General features: G+C 36.9%; 1 protein-coding gene across 1 annotated transcript in view; it reads right to left on the bottom strand.

The window, feature by feature from the left end:
* LOC120631943 (dynein regulatory complex subunit 7) overlaps window positions 1-17,649 on the bottom strand; it is a 249,913-nt gene that overhangs the window by 1,154 nt on the left and 231,110 nt on the right. Inside the window, exons 3-13 of the mRNA XM_039901649.1 lie at window positions 12,551-12,745; window positions 11,706-11,867; window positions 11,225-11,410; window positions 9,814-10,024; window positions 8,552-8,699; window positions 7,569-7,678; window positions 6,030-6,177; window positions 4,370-4,646; window positions 2,581-2,802; window positions 1,636-1,845; window positions 275-366 (exon numbers count right to left, since the gene is read on the bottom strand). Of these exons, the coding sequence (XP_039757583.1) occupies window positions 275-366; window positions 1,636-1,845; window positions 2,581-2,802; window positions 4,370-4,646; window positions 6,030-6,177; window positions 7,569-7,678; window positions 8,552-8,699; window positions 9,814-10,024; window positions 11,225-11,410; window positions 11,706-11,867; window positions 12,551-12,745 (1,961 nt within the window). The remainder of the gene's footprint in view (window positions 1-274; window positions 367-1,635; window positions 1,846-2,580; window positions 2,803-4,369; window positions 4,647-6,029; window positions 6,178-7,568; window positions 7,679-8,551; window positions 8,700-9,813; window positions 10,025-11,224; window positions 11,411-11,705; window positions 11,868-12,550; window positions 12,746-17,649) is intronic.

Genomic DNA, 17,649 nt, shown 5'->3' with positions numbered 1-17,649 from the left:
GCGCGTCATTGTGACACATCTATCTATCTTGTAATGAGGCCCGCTTCAGCCGATGCACTTCGACCCTCCAGGATCTTTTGTGCTCTATTAATTGGGACACATAGTACGTAGTTACTTATTTCATCGTCAGGATTGTCAAGGACGTGTTTCAGTCGTCTCCGAAAGTCGCCTGGACCGCTTGTTGTGGGTTGTCGGACTGATTTCACAAAAAAGGACTCGTCAAGACATTATAAGCGAATGCATAAAAAAGATAATTAGCTGATGGATACTAAACCTCGTAACAAAATATGCGCTTTCCTTTTCTGGCGAGAGAATGAACTGATTCGCTAAATACCACAACCTCTTGTTCTTGTACTCCGTGTTGAGCTGCGAATAAAAAAGTATTTATAGTTTTTTTATTCATCATTTTCAACCCATTACCAGCAAACTACAGGGCACGGGTCTCACAGTAAGAAAGATTAGAAGAAAGGCCGTGGAATACCACGCTAGCCAAATGCGGATTGCTGGACTTCACATTGCTTTTGAGAACTAATCTTAAGGTTTACTATTTTTACTAATATCTGCCAGATAAAAGCAAGATAATATGCTGTAGAGGACTTTTTTTAAGTAGCTACCCCACCATACATTGCTTTCACCTAGGCTATGCAAAACAGAAGGCAGATTTTTTCCGACTTATTGAAACTTTTATTATATTTACCATTATATACAACTAGCTTTTACCCGCGGTGTGGTAATTTGAAAAACTTTGTCAGGAGGAATAGGACACCGATCGTGAATACAGAACAGTGCACTATCTCAGGACGCTTGTGTAAACAATGTTGTAAGCGTATCTTCCCCTAGGAACTTTGCTTTTTCCGGGATAAAAAGCCCATGCCACTCTCCGGCCCATAAACTATCTCTATGCAAAAATTCACATCAATCCGTAGCTCTGTTGCTGCGTTATTGATGGATGGATATTAAGACAGATTTACAATATTAAGTATTGATATTTTTATATAGGATTCGAGCACGCAACAAGCCTGTAGCTTGTTGCGTGCTCGAATCGAACTCGGTCCTATCAAAAGAGAGGCCAAAGACATACCCACTAGCTTACGATATATTATGTCAAACTACTAAATATATATGTGTAGGTATATATGTCTCAACCGACATCTATAAGTAGCGGTGATAGCCCAGTTGGTAGAACTTCGACTTCCTTTTGGGGAAGCGAGTTCGAATCCAAGCACGCACCTCTAACTTTTCTATATCTCTTGCTTCAGCGGTGAGGGAAAATCATCGTGAGGAAACCTGCATGCCTGAGAGTTCTCCATAATGCTCTCAAAGGTGTGTGGAGTCCACCAATCCGCACTGGGCCAGTGTGGTGGATGGCCTTCTCACTGTGGGAGGAGACTCGTGCCCTGTAGTGGGCCGTTAACGGGTTGATATGATGCTGAAATACATATGTCTAATAAGCATACGGCGAAGTTGTAAGGACCCTGCATTCCTGAGTAATGTTCTCAAAGGCGTGTAAAGTCTACCAATCCGCAGTGTGCCAGCGTTTTTATAGGTAAACCCTAGGTTTTTATAGGAGGTCCTAACAGCAGTGAAATGTAACAGGCTATCGATGAACATAAATAGTATTTAAATTTCAGTTACCTTATCAAACCTCTCTTGCACAAGATTCTGTCTGGCCAGTTGCTTGGCTCTGAAGTCGTTTATACACTGCTCCCTGACAAATGTAGCTTCCTTCACCGTGATTGGAGAGCTCGTACCGAACCCTGAACCGAACATGCGCGCTAAGTATGGTGCGAGAGGATCTATTTCCGCTTCAGTTTCACGTTCGGTCACTGCAGCTTTTTGAGTTACCTTGAAAAGATACAATTGAGTATCAAATAATTATTTATTTATTTTAGTAAAAACACACATTAGAGAAGACATTACTCAAATAATAAAAAAAACACAAAAAATTTAAAAAAACAATAACAACAAAACATACATTTATACATTTAATTGATATTGCAGAGACCCACTCTCTAATATTTTTTTCTTTTTATGTGGAGTTCCGTAGTAGAACCAAAATTTTAGCAGCACATCTGTATCTCATGTTTTTTACGTTCGCACCAGCGTCAGGTTAAAGGCGAAACCCTCTATGACCGTCACCCTTGCGTGGGAATTCAAATAATACCATTGGAGCTTTGATTGCCAATTTTTCATTGGAGATTGATTCTCCAAAATTTATTTCTTGCATATAAAAGACCTACATCCAGCATTGAACGCCAATCGATTGATTTTATGAAATGATTAGGTTGGTACTGGAAGCGATTAGATATGTATCAGCAGCACGTGTAGGTGTGGTATGTTTGACGTTTACCTACATGTATAATGCATACAACACACCTAATATATATGCATATACACAAGTTATATAAAACTTAAAGATATTCATTTTAAGTGTTATAAAAAGCCTAACCTTAAGTATTTATAACTCGTACTGGCGATTTTATTCATTTTATATCATCTGCATACCCTGTGCATACCCTCTGCACGCCACTGCATATATGTTAGGTGTTTTCAGGAATTATTAAGTTTCAATGGAGGCACCTGTTCCTTCCATCCTTTCTTCGCAGCTACATTCCTCTCAGTATCAAACAGAGCGACAAACAGTATTGGTTCAGTGAGTTCTCGTAACCTTAGTTTCAAGTAGTCATTAATATCTGTCTCTCGATCTCGGATGTGCTTGCGCGACATATTCTCATATTCCATGTTATCGCAGAGAGCGTAGTATACGTCCAGTGGACGAGGTTGGTTGCCACATGGATCTGCCTAGAATTCACAAAGTAGATCTAGCTATAGTATTACTAGAAACGCGACTTACTAGAAATGGTCAAACATTAGTGATATCAGCATATCGTCTTAGCCCTTTAGCCGTCTTACCCTTTGTGGGTTGAGTATATGCTTTTATCTATATGATATTACCTTCGGTAATAATAGATTTGCCATAACAAAAGTTTCAAGAATCAAAAACACATTTATACATCGAGGTTACTATACGTTGGACGGCCGGCGCAGTGGGCAGCGACCCAGCTTTCTGAGTCCAAGGCCGTGGGTTCGATTCCCACAACTGGAAAATGTTTGTGTGATGAACATGAATGTTTTTCAGTGTCTGGGTATTTATCAGTATATTATAAGTATTTACGTGTATTATATTCATAAAGATATCCATCAGCTATCTTAGTACCCATAACACAAGCTTTTCTAACTTTGGGGCTAGATGGCGATGTGTGCATTGTCGTAGTATATTTATTTATTTATTTATACTATTGATGAATTTCATAATAAAAAAGGTAGCCTGGAAGCAACCCGCTCCGCTTTCATCTCAAACAAGATATAACAATGATTGTTAAATTGTAATGTTGGAAAAGAGCAACTGCTGAGTTTGTTGCCGGCTTCTTTTTGGTAGAATCTGCCTTCCGAACCGGTGGTAGAGTCGCTAACAACAAACAGGCATACTTGACGTTTCAAAAGTGCTAATATAAGGCCTACTTGAAATAAATGAATTATGAATTTTTGAATTATTTTCGTAGTAGTAAAGCTGTTTGTCTGTGTGACAGAGCTCGTCCGGGGAAGTACTATCGCCATATTTCTGCCGCAAAGCAGCATTGTCGCAATACTGTTAAGCAGTCTGAAGGGCGTGGTTGCCGGTGTAATTACAAGAAAACAAGGCTTATACTTACGCCTTAGGTTTTTTTTCGTTTCACTATTAGTTAGCCTTTGACTGCAATCTCAACTGATGGTATGGGATGATGCAGTCTAAGATGGTACGCGGGCTAACCTGTTAGGGGGTATGGTAGTCATACCCCTAATCGGTTTCTACGCGACATCGCACCGGAACACTAAACCTAACTAGCTCAGTGGCACGTCTTTGTCTGGTTGAGGTTGATGAACACAGGGCTGCGCTTTGCAGGAAATGTCTAAGTAGATCGCTTAATATTATCTACTATTCGTGGGGTTTCACGTACATTCGGTTGAAATACCTAATTCAAATCACAAAGTTTTCAGTAAACAGCCTACCACACGAGACATATCAACTCTATAAAATGATTGCTCTAGAGCACCAAAAATAATGAAACTGTTATTTGTACCTAATTATGAAAGATATAAAAGAAAAAAACGTTATTGTTTCTGAATTATTCTTTGAAGTTTAAATGTTAAAAGTGGCTTTAATACAAACTCTGCTAGAGCATTTGATCAATAATTTGCAGAAATAATTTAGATGTAAAGGAGAATAATGAAATGAGTACCCAAAATTAATTACTAACTTACCAAAAATAACGCAGGGATAAATATAGCAATACCTACACCTACATACATGTCAATTTAGTTTACTTACTATATATCCAGATGTTTTATCCGGATAAAACAATATTTTTCCACCGGTTTCAGCCAAATTAGGCTTAATAAACATACGCGTGTTGTTCGTAACGAAATTGTATGCATAATGGTACAGCAATTCAATGGTGTTCTCTTGGACATGAAATATCTTCTTCCAGATGTCATTCTTCGCTGGTATATGAGTATTACGGCTGAAGGTTTCGACTATATCTTTAACTTGTCTTTTAGGCTCTGTCTTTGTGGCTTCCGTGTATGTAATGTATCTGCATTCAAGCCTGAAACCAAAATTAGCATCTAGCAGATTAAGTCTGTAATAGAAAAATAAAAAAAATTTATCATTTACCAACTCCGTTATTTAATCAAATCAATTAAATCCAAAACTTTTATATGACAGATTGAATTCAAAAGTTCATCTACTTCAATGCTCTAATTTTCTAAATGTATAAAAGAATCTGAAACAGTTAGCTTTTTGCCAACATTAAAACACCCAATGTGCTAATAATAAAATATCCTTCGCCTTGTGTGTGCTAATACCCATTATTATACACCAGTTGCATAAATAACTATCCTATAACACTTCCCAGTATGAGGATTTAAGATAAGATTTAAAAATTACCTAACATCGGACTTGAATGTATACAGGATCGATTGATTAATAAAAAAAAATAAAAATAATAATACTTTCTACTTATTACTTAAAAAAGCAAACGAACTATGAGAATTCTCCCATCCGATGTAGGTATGTAGCAGAACTTTGTTATTTTCGGTAGAGGGATTTTTGGTTTTTTTTTTTGATTCCAATAGCCCCAAACTGCAATCTTATATGTCGGTAAGTGATGATGCTTCATGCTGTCTATGATGTTAGCAGCTTATCTTGTTAGGGTATGGCAGTTATAAGTTAGTTTAACCCAAACCTCTAAAATCAGCTTCTACGCCACATTATATCGGAAAGCTAATTCGCTTGGCGGCACTATTAGGTAGGTAGGCTGGTAACTAGCCGGGACCGAAGTCTCCCGCACAATTTGCCCTACTGGGGATCATACCCAGTACCTTTCATTTATAGGCCTAAAGCGCTCACCGCTGCGTACGGAGGCCGTCATAAAGGTGTTATGTACGAAATAAGAGGCTTATTTATTAAGGCTTAATCTCAGAATTACGAACATACAGAAACCGTGTACACGACTAATTATGAAGCATCACAAACCACTCCATTTTAGAAGGGTTTCTCAAACAGGTGGTTAGTCACTTCATACCATTTAGCAGTTGACAGTAATTATTTTACCTCTAACGTTCTAAAAGTTACCATTATATTCCATGGGTGTGAAGTGAGACGTGTTCTGGTCGTTTTCACTGTTTTGGACACAATGCACTGCATGCATCATGTAAAGTTATAAAGTCAAAGTCAAAGTCAAATATTTCTTAATTCAAATACATAACATGTAAAATGTGACATAGGAGTGAGTTGATGGCGATAAATAAATTCGTCAACTTAAAACGAAAAGAAGCCCACAACAAACTTAGCGGGTTGTTATTTTTTTTTCGTTATCACCATCTCACATTGTCATTTAAAAACTATTTAAGAAGCAACCTGGTTAGAGCAATAATTTACACCCAAGCATTTTTATCGTTGACGTAGTCCTTAATATATATGTTCTTACCTATCGTTCCTGTTAGTATAGTATTCTTGGAACGTAAGCCGTGTGCAGATGAGCTTGTTGAGGTGGTCGAGTCGCGCGTAGTAGTTGAATTCCAGAGTACGCTCGCCTTCCACCGATGTTGTCGGAGCGTCGATAGCATATGTGTGCTCTGTTAATTATCATCATTATCAGTATCATATCATTCATCATCATCATCATTTTATCATTTTGTTAGGCGGGACAAAATGATAAAATGATGATGATGATGAATGATGCTCTGGCCGTGGCTAGTAACCACCCAATGGCGTAATTGAACGCGATATCACTTAGCGACGGGTATTTCTCGGTAGGGTGGTAACAGTGGCATGCATAGACGGTATGCACAGGGTATGCAGGTTATCAAGGTTATATTTAAATGTATGTGTGTATATATAAGCATTAAGTGAAGAAGAAGAAGAAGAAATACATTATTGCACACAATCATGAAAAAATACATAAAATAAAGAATAAACAAAATAGCAAATATTTTAGGCTTGTAAAAGCGGCCTTATTGCTGCAAGTTATCTCTTACAGGCAACCTCTGGCAGAAAGAAAAGCTGGAAGAGAGCGGGATAGTGCAGTTATATATACATATAATATATACATACAATATATTCGAAAATAAATAGACATACAAAAATATACAATATACATATAAATAATAATAACATATATAAAATTATATAATGAAAGAAGAAAAATACAAATAATACACATAAGTAACGATATTTGTTTAAATGACTTCACTCAAAGACAGATAGTAATCTTTAGGACGATACTTAAATATGGGCAGGGTGACTTTTACAGATGTCAGCAGGAGAATTATTCCAAAGCATAATAGCCTTAAAAGTGGAAGAGTTACCGAAGAACTTGGTTTTGAAAAATGGGAGTACCAGACAGTTATCGTGCCGAGATCGGAGGTCAGTATGTAAACCAGAACGGAAATTTAGCGAAAACGGTATTTGAGGTACGAGGGAGTGACTGGATTATTTAGTGACTTACCTTTACGTTCGAATCTCTCTTTATAATAACAGTAACTTAAACTGTTGTTTATAATTTAAAATATAATACACACAATACAATATATAATGCACGATAAACAGCTAACTACACACACTCATCTCCAAATAATTGTTAAAATAATTACTTGATTTACTTATTATAACGTTTCTACCAATTATAACTATTATATTAACAAAGACAATTATGAGGTATGAAAATATAATAAACACAGAGTTACAGCTGTATTTTTCTCGCTCTTGTACACTCGGCGGTCACGAGCTCACCCGATCTGTCACGCTCTGAGATGAAAGGCTCTTTCACCTCAGAGCGTGACTGTTTAGCCTAACTTACTAACTACGGAAAAATCTGTGTGCGTTGCGCCAAGAGAACGTTTCACTTCAAAAAAACTGTCAAATTTCGTGACTGGTTGTTTTGCACAATAACACAAACGCGCACTGGATGAATAGGTAAGAAGTTGAATATGTGATTTATCATTGTTTAATTCTGGAAATAACTTACTTATAAGATGATCTCGTCTCCCGACTGAAAACGTTTCCCTTATCTCCTTCTTTATGTGATCGATTCTCACCGTCTCCATTTTATCTACACGGTGTTTGTACCATTCGTATCTGAAACAGACTTATGTTTCAAAGTTCAAGGTTACAGTACATTTTTTTATACAAAATAAATGCACGTGAACAGGTGGGGAACCGGACGTTAAGTGCACAGAAGTTAAGATCATACAGAATCCAAATTCAGCCATTGTTGTATGCAGTGCATTTTGTCAGAAAACAGTGAAACACCTCGCGCACGTCTCACTTAACGCCCGCTGGATGTTGCTAGCTGACAAACTAATGGTACATAAACCCCAGTTTCCCACTTTATGGTAAACGTTTAGAACATTAGAGGTAAAATAATTACTGTTAACCAATAAATGGTATATAATTTTACTAACCGTTCGTTCGAGAAACACTACTAAAGTTGAGTGGTTTTTTTGCTTCAATAAGAGTCGTGTACACGGTTTCTGTACATTCTCAATTCTATGGTTATGTGATTATTATTATATGTGAGGTTACGGACATAGAGTCGAGTCAAAATCCGTCAAGCCGGAGATTAGCAAGAACAATCAGACAAACAGCGGAAGCTACCATTTAGCACTAGGCCGCCGTGGTAAGTGGTTGATTATGATGAAAACGCAGTTATTTTAAGATTAATCATTAATGTCCACTGCTGGACATAGGTCTCTTGCAGCGAGCTCCAAAATCTACGGTCCCGGGCCGTTTGTTTCCTGCAGCTCTCAGCGACTTGTTTAATGTCATCTGTCCATCTCGTTGGGGGCCGACCAGTACAGTAAGTTCTAAGCTAGGGTGCAAAGGCGGCCTTATCACTAAAAGTGATCTTTTAAAGGCAAACTGTGCGGCGTCGCCATTTGAGCAGTATCATTTCGAGATAACAAATAGACAATGAAATGTAACTTATACATATATAGATTTTACTCTTACGTAAAAAGTGGTACGTTCAGTGCGTAGTCTTCAAATATTTTGATTCTCTTAATAACTCCATCTCTTTCGGAGTATGGCGAGAATTTCTCCAACAAAACTTTCTTGTAATGTATTATTTTGTGACTGCCAGGATATCTTTGCTCAAATTCTGTAAAAAATATATGTTTATTTTTATTATTTTAAATGATAGTTCCGACTTCAAACGGATGGAATCTTGGAATCTTGAGGTAATATTCATTGAAGATATACTTAATTCAACTCGTTTTATATACAACGTGTAACAGGATTACGAAATAATATTGAGGGATGCATAACTTTATTTCATAAGAAATCACCCTGTTAAAATATTAAATTAAAAGGAGCATTTTTTTCCATACAAACGAATTCAAAACACTCTAAGTGTTAACTTATTACAACCCTATTGAATATAAAAGACTGACACGCGCATAGTACCTACGCTACGCGACGCGTACCAAATAAAGTGACAGGAGTCACATGATTTTAATTTTGCATGTGATCTTAGGGCTTACAAAACTATTAGGTTTCGGTGTCACAAATAAGTCTCGCAGACAGTACATTATGTACCTCTAAAGCCTGTGAAGTATTTTTTCGGTTTTCATTTACACGTTGTAAATAGGACTGGAAAAAATTACAGCCCAATGATTTCGATCCCGGCACTTGTAACTTTTCTGAGTTATGTATGTTTTCAATTTAAACAATTAAATAACAGTGCTCCTATAATTACGCGGTTTTGGGGACTTCTACAGAACACGGGAACACGGCTAATGTCCGTTTCTCAGAGACGAGTAATTACTAATGCCCGAAGTTAAAAATCAATACAATCCGAAATCTTCATAACAAATAATGTTAGTAAAGTAGGACAGAATAGGAAAACGATCAACATTATCATTATCAGCTCGTTATCTGCCCACTACAGGGCACGGGTGTCCTCACAGAATGAGAAGCCGTAGCCCACCACACTGGTAAAGTGCGTGGTAGACTTCACACGCCTTTGAGAACGTTACAAAGAAACTAACCTAACCTAACGATGAACAAACAAACGCACAAAACTCCGAAAAGATAGAGGTGCGTCCCCGGCACGCATTCAAACGATGATCGATCCCGCCGAAACGGAGGCAAAAGTTCGAACTACTGGGCTATCACCGAAAAATAATGCAGTATTAAATACACTTTTAATGTAAACGTTTTTTTTTTAAACTTCAGTCGTTACAGGCGGTAAGCCTCGCAGAAAATCTTCTTACCATCTGCTGTGATATCTAATTTCTCGACCCAACTCGCAGGCACGTCCAGATGCTTCTCAGTATCAACGGCGGTCTTCTTCTCAGCCAAGTCTATACCGACTAGCTGCCTCCGATGAAACGGTTCACCAGCCAATAGATGCTCCCAGCAGGACAGATCGCTGAGTTCGTAGTTGATTGAGCCGAGACCTTCGTCGCAACTTTGGAGATTTACCTTTTTGAATTCAGTAAGATTTCTACTATAATTATCATCATCAATAACCCATTACAGTCCATTTCTGGACTGATGGGTTCTCCCAAGGGAAGGGTTAGGCCATAATCATGCTTGGCAGATGGGTTGGTGATCGTAGTGCAGTATATTTTTGCTTTGTAGTAGTAGGAATGCAATCCGGAAAAACGGATTCAGTAATCCGGCGGATCCGGCATCATTAAACATTCAACGGATCCGGGGCCAATATACCGAATCAAACGACCGTATCCGATGCCAGCCATTTTTAGCAAACTAATCAGCTCTAGCTGTTGCATGAGTAGGTGCTTTATTAGACAGATCCATCAAATCATGATGGTATCTGCCACAAATACAACACTCGTTAGTTAGAAATAGTAATAACTCTCAAGTACTATATAATTCTAAGTATTTATGTATATTACTCATAAAAATATTCATCAGTCATCTTAGTTCCCATAACACAAGCTAAGCTTACTTTGGGGCTAGATGGCGACGTTTGTATTGTCGTAGTACCTATATTTATTTAATTGTTGTGATCTCATCTTAGTAAATTACGGAAGGTTAAGTAGATATTACATTTTATAAAGTTACTTACTAAAATAAAAAATCTGTCTGTGAAAATGAAATCTTGGAACTGACTGAACTACTCTATAAATGATTAAAATTTTACTATAGTTACCTACATTGCTAGATTGAATTTGTTTTTCTCGTTCTCTAACCTTAACATCGGTCTTAACGCGTATTCTAGAAAATATACCAAGTTTATGTGATTAATAGCCAAGATATTGAAGCACCCTGAAATTTCTAAGGAACTGGCTCCGTTCAAAAATTTAACGCCTAGTACCTGAGTAGTAACTTGAAAAAATTGGTTTTTTACCGAGAGTCAATAAATACTATTGCAAAATTCTTCTAATAGAAAACTCAAACTATATGATACCCTTTTCTTATGGTTTACGGTACATTTCTTAGAAAATGTAGGTATTTTGCACAACCTTAATAATCAGAAATCGTTTATGAATAGAAATGGAATAATTTCTAGAACTCAATAATGAGAAAATAATGAGAACTCAATAATGTAACCAATAATTGTTTATTGTTTATTGTTTATTGATATATAATAATGAGTAATGACCTTCAAAGTAATGAATAGTCTATCAAATGCCTTTATTAATTCAGACAACTTACATAATAATTCTCGTGATTATATACGCTATCCAGGTGCTGATATTGTGGAGCGTTCAGTGGATACGCAGTCCCATCACTCGGTTCTATAAAGAATGGTGCCTCAATCCCCTTAAACCCTGGTAGGATAATCACCCAAGCGTGTGTACGCCAGCCGTCTACATCGTCAGGAGGTGGTCTTTCAAGTTCCTGCGAAGTAGAAAAATCATCGTCATTATAATCAGTCCACTACAGGACACGGTCTCCTCTCAGAATGAGAAGGGTTTAGGCCGCAGTCCACCACAGTGGCTAAATGCGGATTGGTATTTGGTAGACTTCAAACGCCTTTGACAACGTTATAAAGCTCAGGCATGCAGATATATATATATTTTTTATGCACATATTACAGACCACTAATCCCAACTGGGCCAGCGGGGTGGTAAACTCAAACTCGGGCTGAGTTTGAGTTTACAACCCCGCTGCCACCGCCCTATATACTTTATACCTCTATTCTCCTGAGCCTCGCGTTCTCTATTTTGTCTAGTTCTCTCTGTTTCCTGTCTTGTTCTTTCTGATCCATTTCTTTGCAGTACTTCGATGTGAGGTCTGGTAGTGGAACTAGCCGGTACCTCGGTTCTTCTGTTGGAGGTGGAGGCTCCTCGATAACCTTTAATTTTAATAAACAAGGCGATTATTTTACTGTCAATAATTTTCTGACTTTTTTTTTTATAATTGACGTGCCAATCTGGATGGTAAGTGGAAAACCATCGGCAAACCGAGTAACACTTGGCATTTTAGGAACACGTCCTGCAAGTGCCGTCCTGTGTCCATCAGCCTGAGGCGTAGGTGCCTGTAATAACATCGGCAACCAAGCTCTTTAGACAGGAACAAAGGACTGCAACCATGCTGTTTAGCGGCAGTAATAAGCATGGCGGTATAACTTCCCGAACGAGCATTGTCACAAAAAGCTCTACTATTAGATCTCATTACTATTCCATTTAAATCCATATTTGCCTACAATTCTTTAGCGCGCGCTTTTAACAGAACTTTTGTAAAATGAAAATAGACTCTCGCGATAAGACCGCCTTTGCACGCTCAATTTTCTATTCCAAGTTTCTTCCATGCATTTGTATACTTTGTATAAAATGTGTGTGTGCAATAAAGTTTTCAAACAAACAAACTCTTAAAAGTAGTAGCATTAGGTCGACTTTACTTTGACGATATAGAGTTTGATATGCGTATACGACTCCTCGATTGCGAGAACGCAAATCTTGTACATAGGCCACTGGTCTTCTAATAAGGCATTGTGAACCGGTGAATGGTGTGAAAATAATAATATTATATAAGAACCTCGTTTTCATTTGGCAATTCAGGGCAAATAGTTCTGTATCGGATTGCCAGGCATACGTCACGTTTGGCACAACCGACGACCACGTAGGCGTCGTAGCCGGCGCCAATCAACCAGGAGACCAGGACGTGGGCAAGCTCGAATGGGTTACCGCTTCGCCTCACGATTGCGGTGAAGGGAGACATTAGACGCTCCGGCTGGAAAATTTAATGAATTAATTAATATACTTTTATTGCACACCACAAATAGTACATAAAGTATAACAAAACAACTTCATAACGATTTCTTCCAGGCAACCAATGGCGAAAATAATAAAAAAAAAGAAAATAGTTAGGTGGTGCATATATACATATACCCATAAGTCAGTGCCTGATTAGGCAAGCGCGCGCCCCGTAGCAAATTCTTTAAAAGAGCCCTATATCTGCTATGGGTTCTTAAGTGATAAAAATACAATTCAATACTCAATACGTATCTTAAATACGTATAAACGTATATTAAATACATTACGTAGGTACTATAATAGTGTAGTAAATTACTATAGGCAACGTCTGTGTGCGTGTGCGTGTACATGTGCGTGTGCGTGTGCGTGTGCATCTTCGTGTGCGTGTGCGTGTCAGTCAGTCAGTCAGAGATGAGTGGTATTAAATATGCGGGGCTCCCTTTCGCGCGGGGCCCGTAGCAATTGCTATTCTTGCTACGTGGTTATTCGGCACTGCCATAAGTTATCATTTAGTAACTAGGTTATAGTTTTCATTAATATGTAAATCATCATCTTCATATACATTATTATGTATTTATACGTTTTTTAACGGTGAATGAAAACATCGTGAGGAAACTGACATGCCTCAAGTTCTCCATAATGTTCTCAAAGGTTTATGGTCTGTACCAATCTGCGTGGTGGACAAAAGCCTAAACCCTTCTCAATTTTGAGAGTAGACTCGAGCCCTGTGGGACGATAATGTGTTTGTAATGATAAGATACATTATACAGTAATTCCTAAGACTAGTACGTTTAAATATACAAAAAAATTCAAGCTTAAATATATTTATACTAGATAGATACGCCCTGCGGCTTCACCCTTGAAATTTCGGGACGCAGCGTACTGCTACATAGTCTACGCCTATAGTCATACATGAGATTTTTGACAAACATTTTGTTATCTTTCGTAAAAAATGTATATATTTTTTTAATACAAAGTATCCTATGTTACTTCTGATACCTCCAAGAATGCGTGTACAAACTACAAAGTTTCATGATGATCGGTTAATTAGTTTTCGCGCGAAAGCGTAACACACAAACTTACATTCACGTTTATAATATTAGGAGGATGATTTTAAGTTCTATACAGGTTCTAGATAACTACAAAAAAAGTTGTAACTATCTTCTAATATTAGTTTGTTCTAAATTGCAAATTATTAAAAACTATTTGGATTCGTAAGTTACCTACATTCAGTTAGAGACATTAACATCCGTGGAAAAATGTTCACGCATGCTTTCGCAGTTTTTCACCACTAAGCGGCCATGAGAGTTCGAGTTTCTTATATCTAGGGTTCAGGGTATGTGGTTCTTAACAATATTGTAAAATTGCAGCCTCACTGCAATAGATGGCGCTACATGTAAACTAATATTAAAAGTTCGTATTTCTATAATCTATTTGGTCAGTAGTTCCTATTACTACTACTGTTTAGTTTTAACTTCTTTAAACGTAAAAGTTAAATTGAATAACAAAACAATTTTTTGATTTAAAAAAAATCTAACAAACGTGCCAAGCTTTCATGATGTATGTGTGTATCTAAAACTTCCTTTGAAAATATTTTTCGGTATGTGAACTTAATAAGTAAAATAAGTAGATTTTGAATTTAAATGCTTTAATTTAATAAATATTAAATACTAGCTGTTGCCCGCGACTTCGTCTACGTTTGATTTTGTTTTTTGATGTGGCATTCAATTTAGTTGTAGTTCTAAACAAAATTAAAATATTTAGTATCGCTAGGCCTTAAATGAGGGGTTTGCTGCTGTCAGCTGAGGAGTTCTGTCCTCTATCTCCAACCACATTCATCAGTTCTACACAAATTTTGGGCAAAATTAAACACATATTATAACCTCTATAGTACAAAAATAATTATTTAAATCGGTTATAATTTGTCGGAGTTATGGTGTTAAATCGTCAAACACTTTCATCCCCTCTCCCAAAGGAACCGAGCTTAATGTAGGGATAAAAAGTGTCCTATATTACTTCTAACACTTCTAAGAATATGTGTACAAAGTTTAATGAGGATCGGTTAAACAGTTTTTGCGTGAAAGCGTAACAAACAAACTTACATTGACATTTATAACATTAGTAGGATAGGATAGGATAGGGTAAGATAGGATAGGATAGGATAGGATAGGAAAGGAAGTAGGATAGGATAGGGAAGTAGGGATATGGATTAGGATATACCAATGTAATATACGATTCCATTTGTTGAAATTATGGACTATGGTGATGATAATATACCTACTACTTGTCTTTCGTGACTTTTTTCTCAATCAGCTTTCATTTAATATTGCATCTTGCAACATCTATTGATTGATTGAAAAAGGAAATTATTCATTTCCGTTCAGCAATGAACGGTACGAACAACAAGTTTTGTTTTCCGAACGAGAACCATAAACGGTTCATTGTTACGGTAGGGCGGGCGGGGGTGCAAGGCGGGCGGACCCACCCTTAGCCTACAAATTGAATACTAAGTTGTGAGAAAACAAAGTCGGTTGCCGCAAACTTTCTCGACTTACGGCTTTCACTTTTCGCTGAAAACTTTTCAACACTTTCGCTGGCCGTCTTCTTTTTAACGTCCCCTCCCCTCCTTACCTCGCCCCTATATTCCCTCGGCGACGCGATTCCCAATTCCCTCTTGTTCTTAGTTTTTTGTTGTTTACGAAGTACGATTTGCTGACTATTTCAAAGTTTAAGTGGTGTTCGGTGTTTTTAGTTTATGCGGTCTGAATTTCTGACTCCTAGTTGGGAATATTATTTTATTGATGTTGTTTATGAATATTATTTACTCCTGCTCGAAGGGGGATATATATATATTTATTGAAAACATCTGAAATGCAATTACTTATTACGTTAACTACGCCATATCAAGCTTAGCACGGAAAGAATATTCTGGGGATAATAAAGGACAAATTTTTGTATAGATTAAACGTAATCTTTAAAATTTAATATGTCAATTTTATATGTTATTATCTTATCGCTTCATAGCGATTTCTTCCAGGCAACCAATGGCGAAGATAAAAGTACAGAAAATAGTTAGGTGGTGCATATATACATATACCCATAAGTTATCATTATGTAATTAAGTTATAGTTTTAATTAATATGTAAATCATCATCATTATATATATTATTATGTATTTATACGTTTTTTAACGGCGAAGGAAAACATCGTGAGGATACGGCCATGCTTCAGAGTTCATAATGTTCTCAAAGGCGCGTGAAGTCTAATAATCTGGGTGGTGGTCTTGGCTGAGCGGTGGACTGCGGCCTAAACTCCTCATTCTGAGAGGGGATCCGTGCCCCGTCAGTAGCCCATAACAGTCCACTGCTGGACTAGAGGCCTCTGCAAACGGGAAGGTTTGAAAGTTTGATAATCGCAGTGGATGAAAGTAGTAGTAGGTACAGAGGACTCCTCGTGTGGCATCCGAAGGGAGAAGTGGGGTGGTGCAGTGCCGGATTAACCACGTAGCAAGAGTAGCAATTGCTACGGGCCCCGCGCGAAAGGGGTCCCCGCATATTTAATACTGCTCATCTCTGCCTGACTGACTGACTGACAGACAAACACGCACACGCACACAGACATCGCCTATAGTAATTTACTGAACTATTAATTACCCACAAAATTGTAACCTATAGATAGTAAATACGTATTGTATGTAAGTTATTTTTATACGTATTTAAGATACGTATTGAGTATCGAATTGTATTTTTTTTACCACTTTATACTTAAGAACCCATAACAGATCAAGGGCTCTTTTAAAGAATTTGCTACGGGCTCCGCCCTTGCTTAATCAGGCACGCATTGGGGTGGTAAAAACTGTATTCTGATCTGTCATCACCACACACCACCGTGCTCTGTAGTGGTAATTGGGCAGATAATCAAGAACCTTACTCCATTAAAAATTATATTTTCATCTAAATCAAACAATCCTGACTGCACTTCTAGATGTTAATATTTCGTTATAAATTCTCAAGTAGGTAGATCTTGGTTCTTAAATTACGGCTCCAAAAATAGTTACACAAAACAAAAATAAACAAAAGTAGTCACACTTTTGTTTATTTTTGTTTTGTTTAACTATTTTTGTAGCCGTAATTTTAGTTTCTAGTCAAACTGATTATAAACATAATAAGAAACATTTCAAATATTGTGTGCACAAGCTATATCTTGATTTTTTAAAGTTTTTTCTATTGCACTAGTACTTTGTTTTATTTTTGTTTTGTTTAACTATTTTTGTAGCCGTAATTTTAGTTTCTAGTTTTAGTCACAGTGATAAGAAACATAAAATGTAACATTTCCAATAATAAGTATTGTGCACAAGCTATATTTTTGTTATTTTTTTTGGTTTTTTTTTTGCAGTAGTACTTTGGCTTATTTTTGTTTTGTTTGACCATTTTTGTAGCCTTAATTTTAGTTTCTAGTTTTAGTCACACTGATTATAAACATAATATGTATCATTTCCTCTAATATGTATTGAGCTGTTGGTTTTCCTTTAATAAATTAAATAATATTTTTTTACCTTTTCCTATTGTAGTAGTACTTTTCTTTATTTTTGTTTCACTTAAGTCACTCTATTATATTATGTATCAGTGATTTGTATCTTTAATATATATTGTAAACAAGCTGATAGTGTTCCTTCAATAATTCAATCAATAAATTTAAGATTTTTTTAGTTTTTCCTATTGTAGTAGTACCTAAGTACTTTTTTCCTTTACTTACGTTTCGTTTAACGATTTCAGTAGTTTTAAATATTATTTGAAGTTTTAGCCACAAAAGAAGCGGTGATAGCGCTGTGGGTAGGAACTTGACTTCACTTTCGGGGCCGAGTTAGAATCCCAGCACGCA

The sequence above is a fragment of the Pararge aegeria genome, chromosome 19, assembly GCF_905163445.1.
Source record: "Pararge aegeria chromosome 19, ilParAegt1.1, whole genome shotgun sequence".
Classification (NCBI taxonomy): domain Eukaryota; kingdom Metazoa; phylum Arthropoda; class Insecta; order Lepidoptera; family Nymphalidae; genus Pararge; species Pararge aegeria.
Note: the sequence above shows the minus strand (reverse complement) of the source record. Positions and strands in the feature narration are given on the sequence as shown.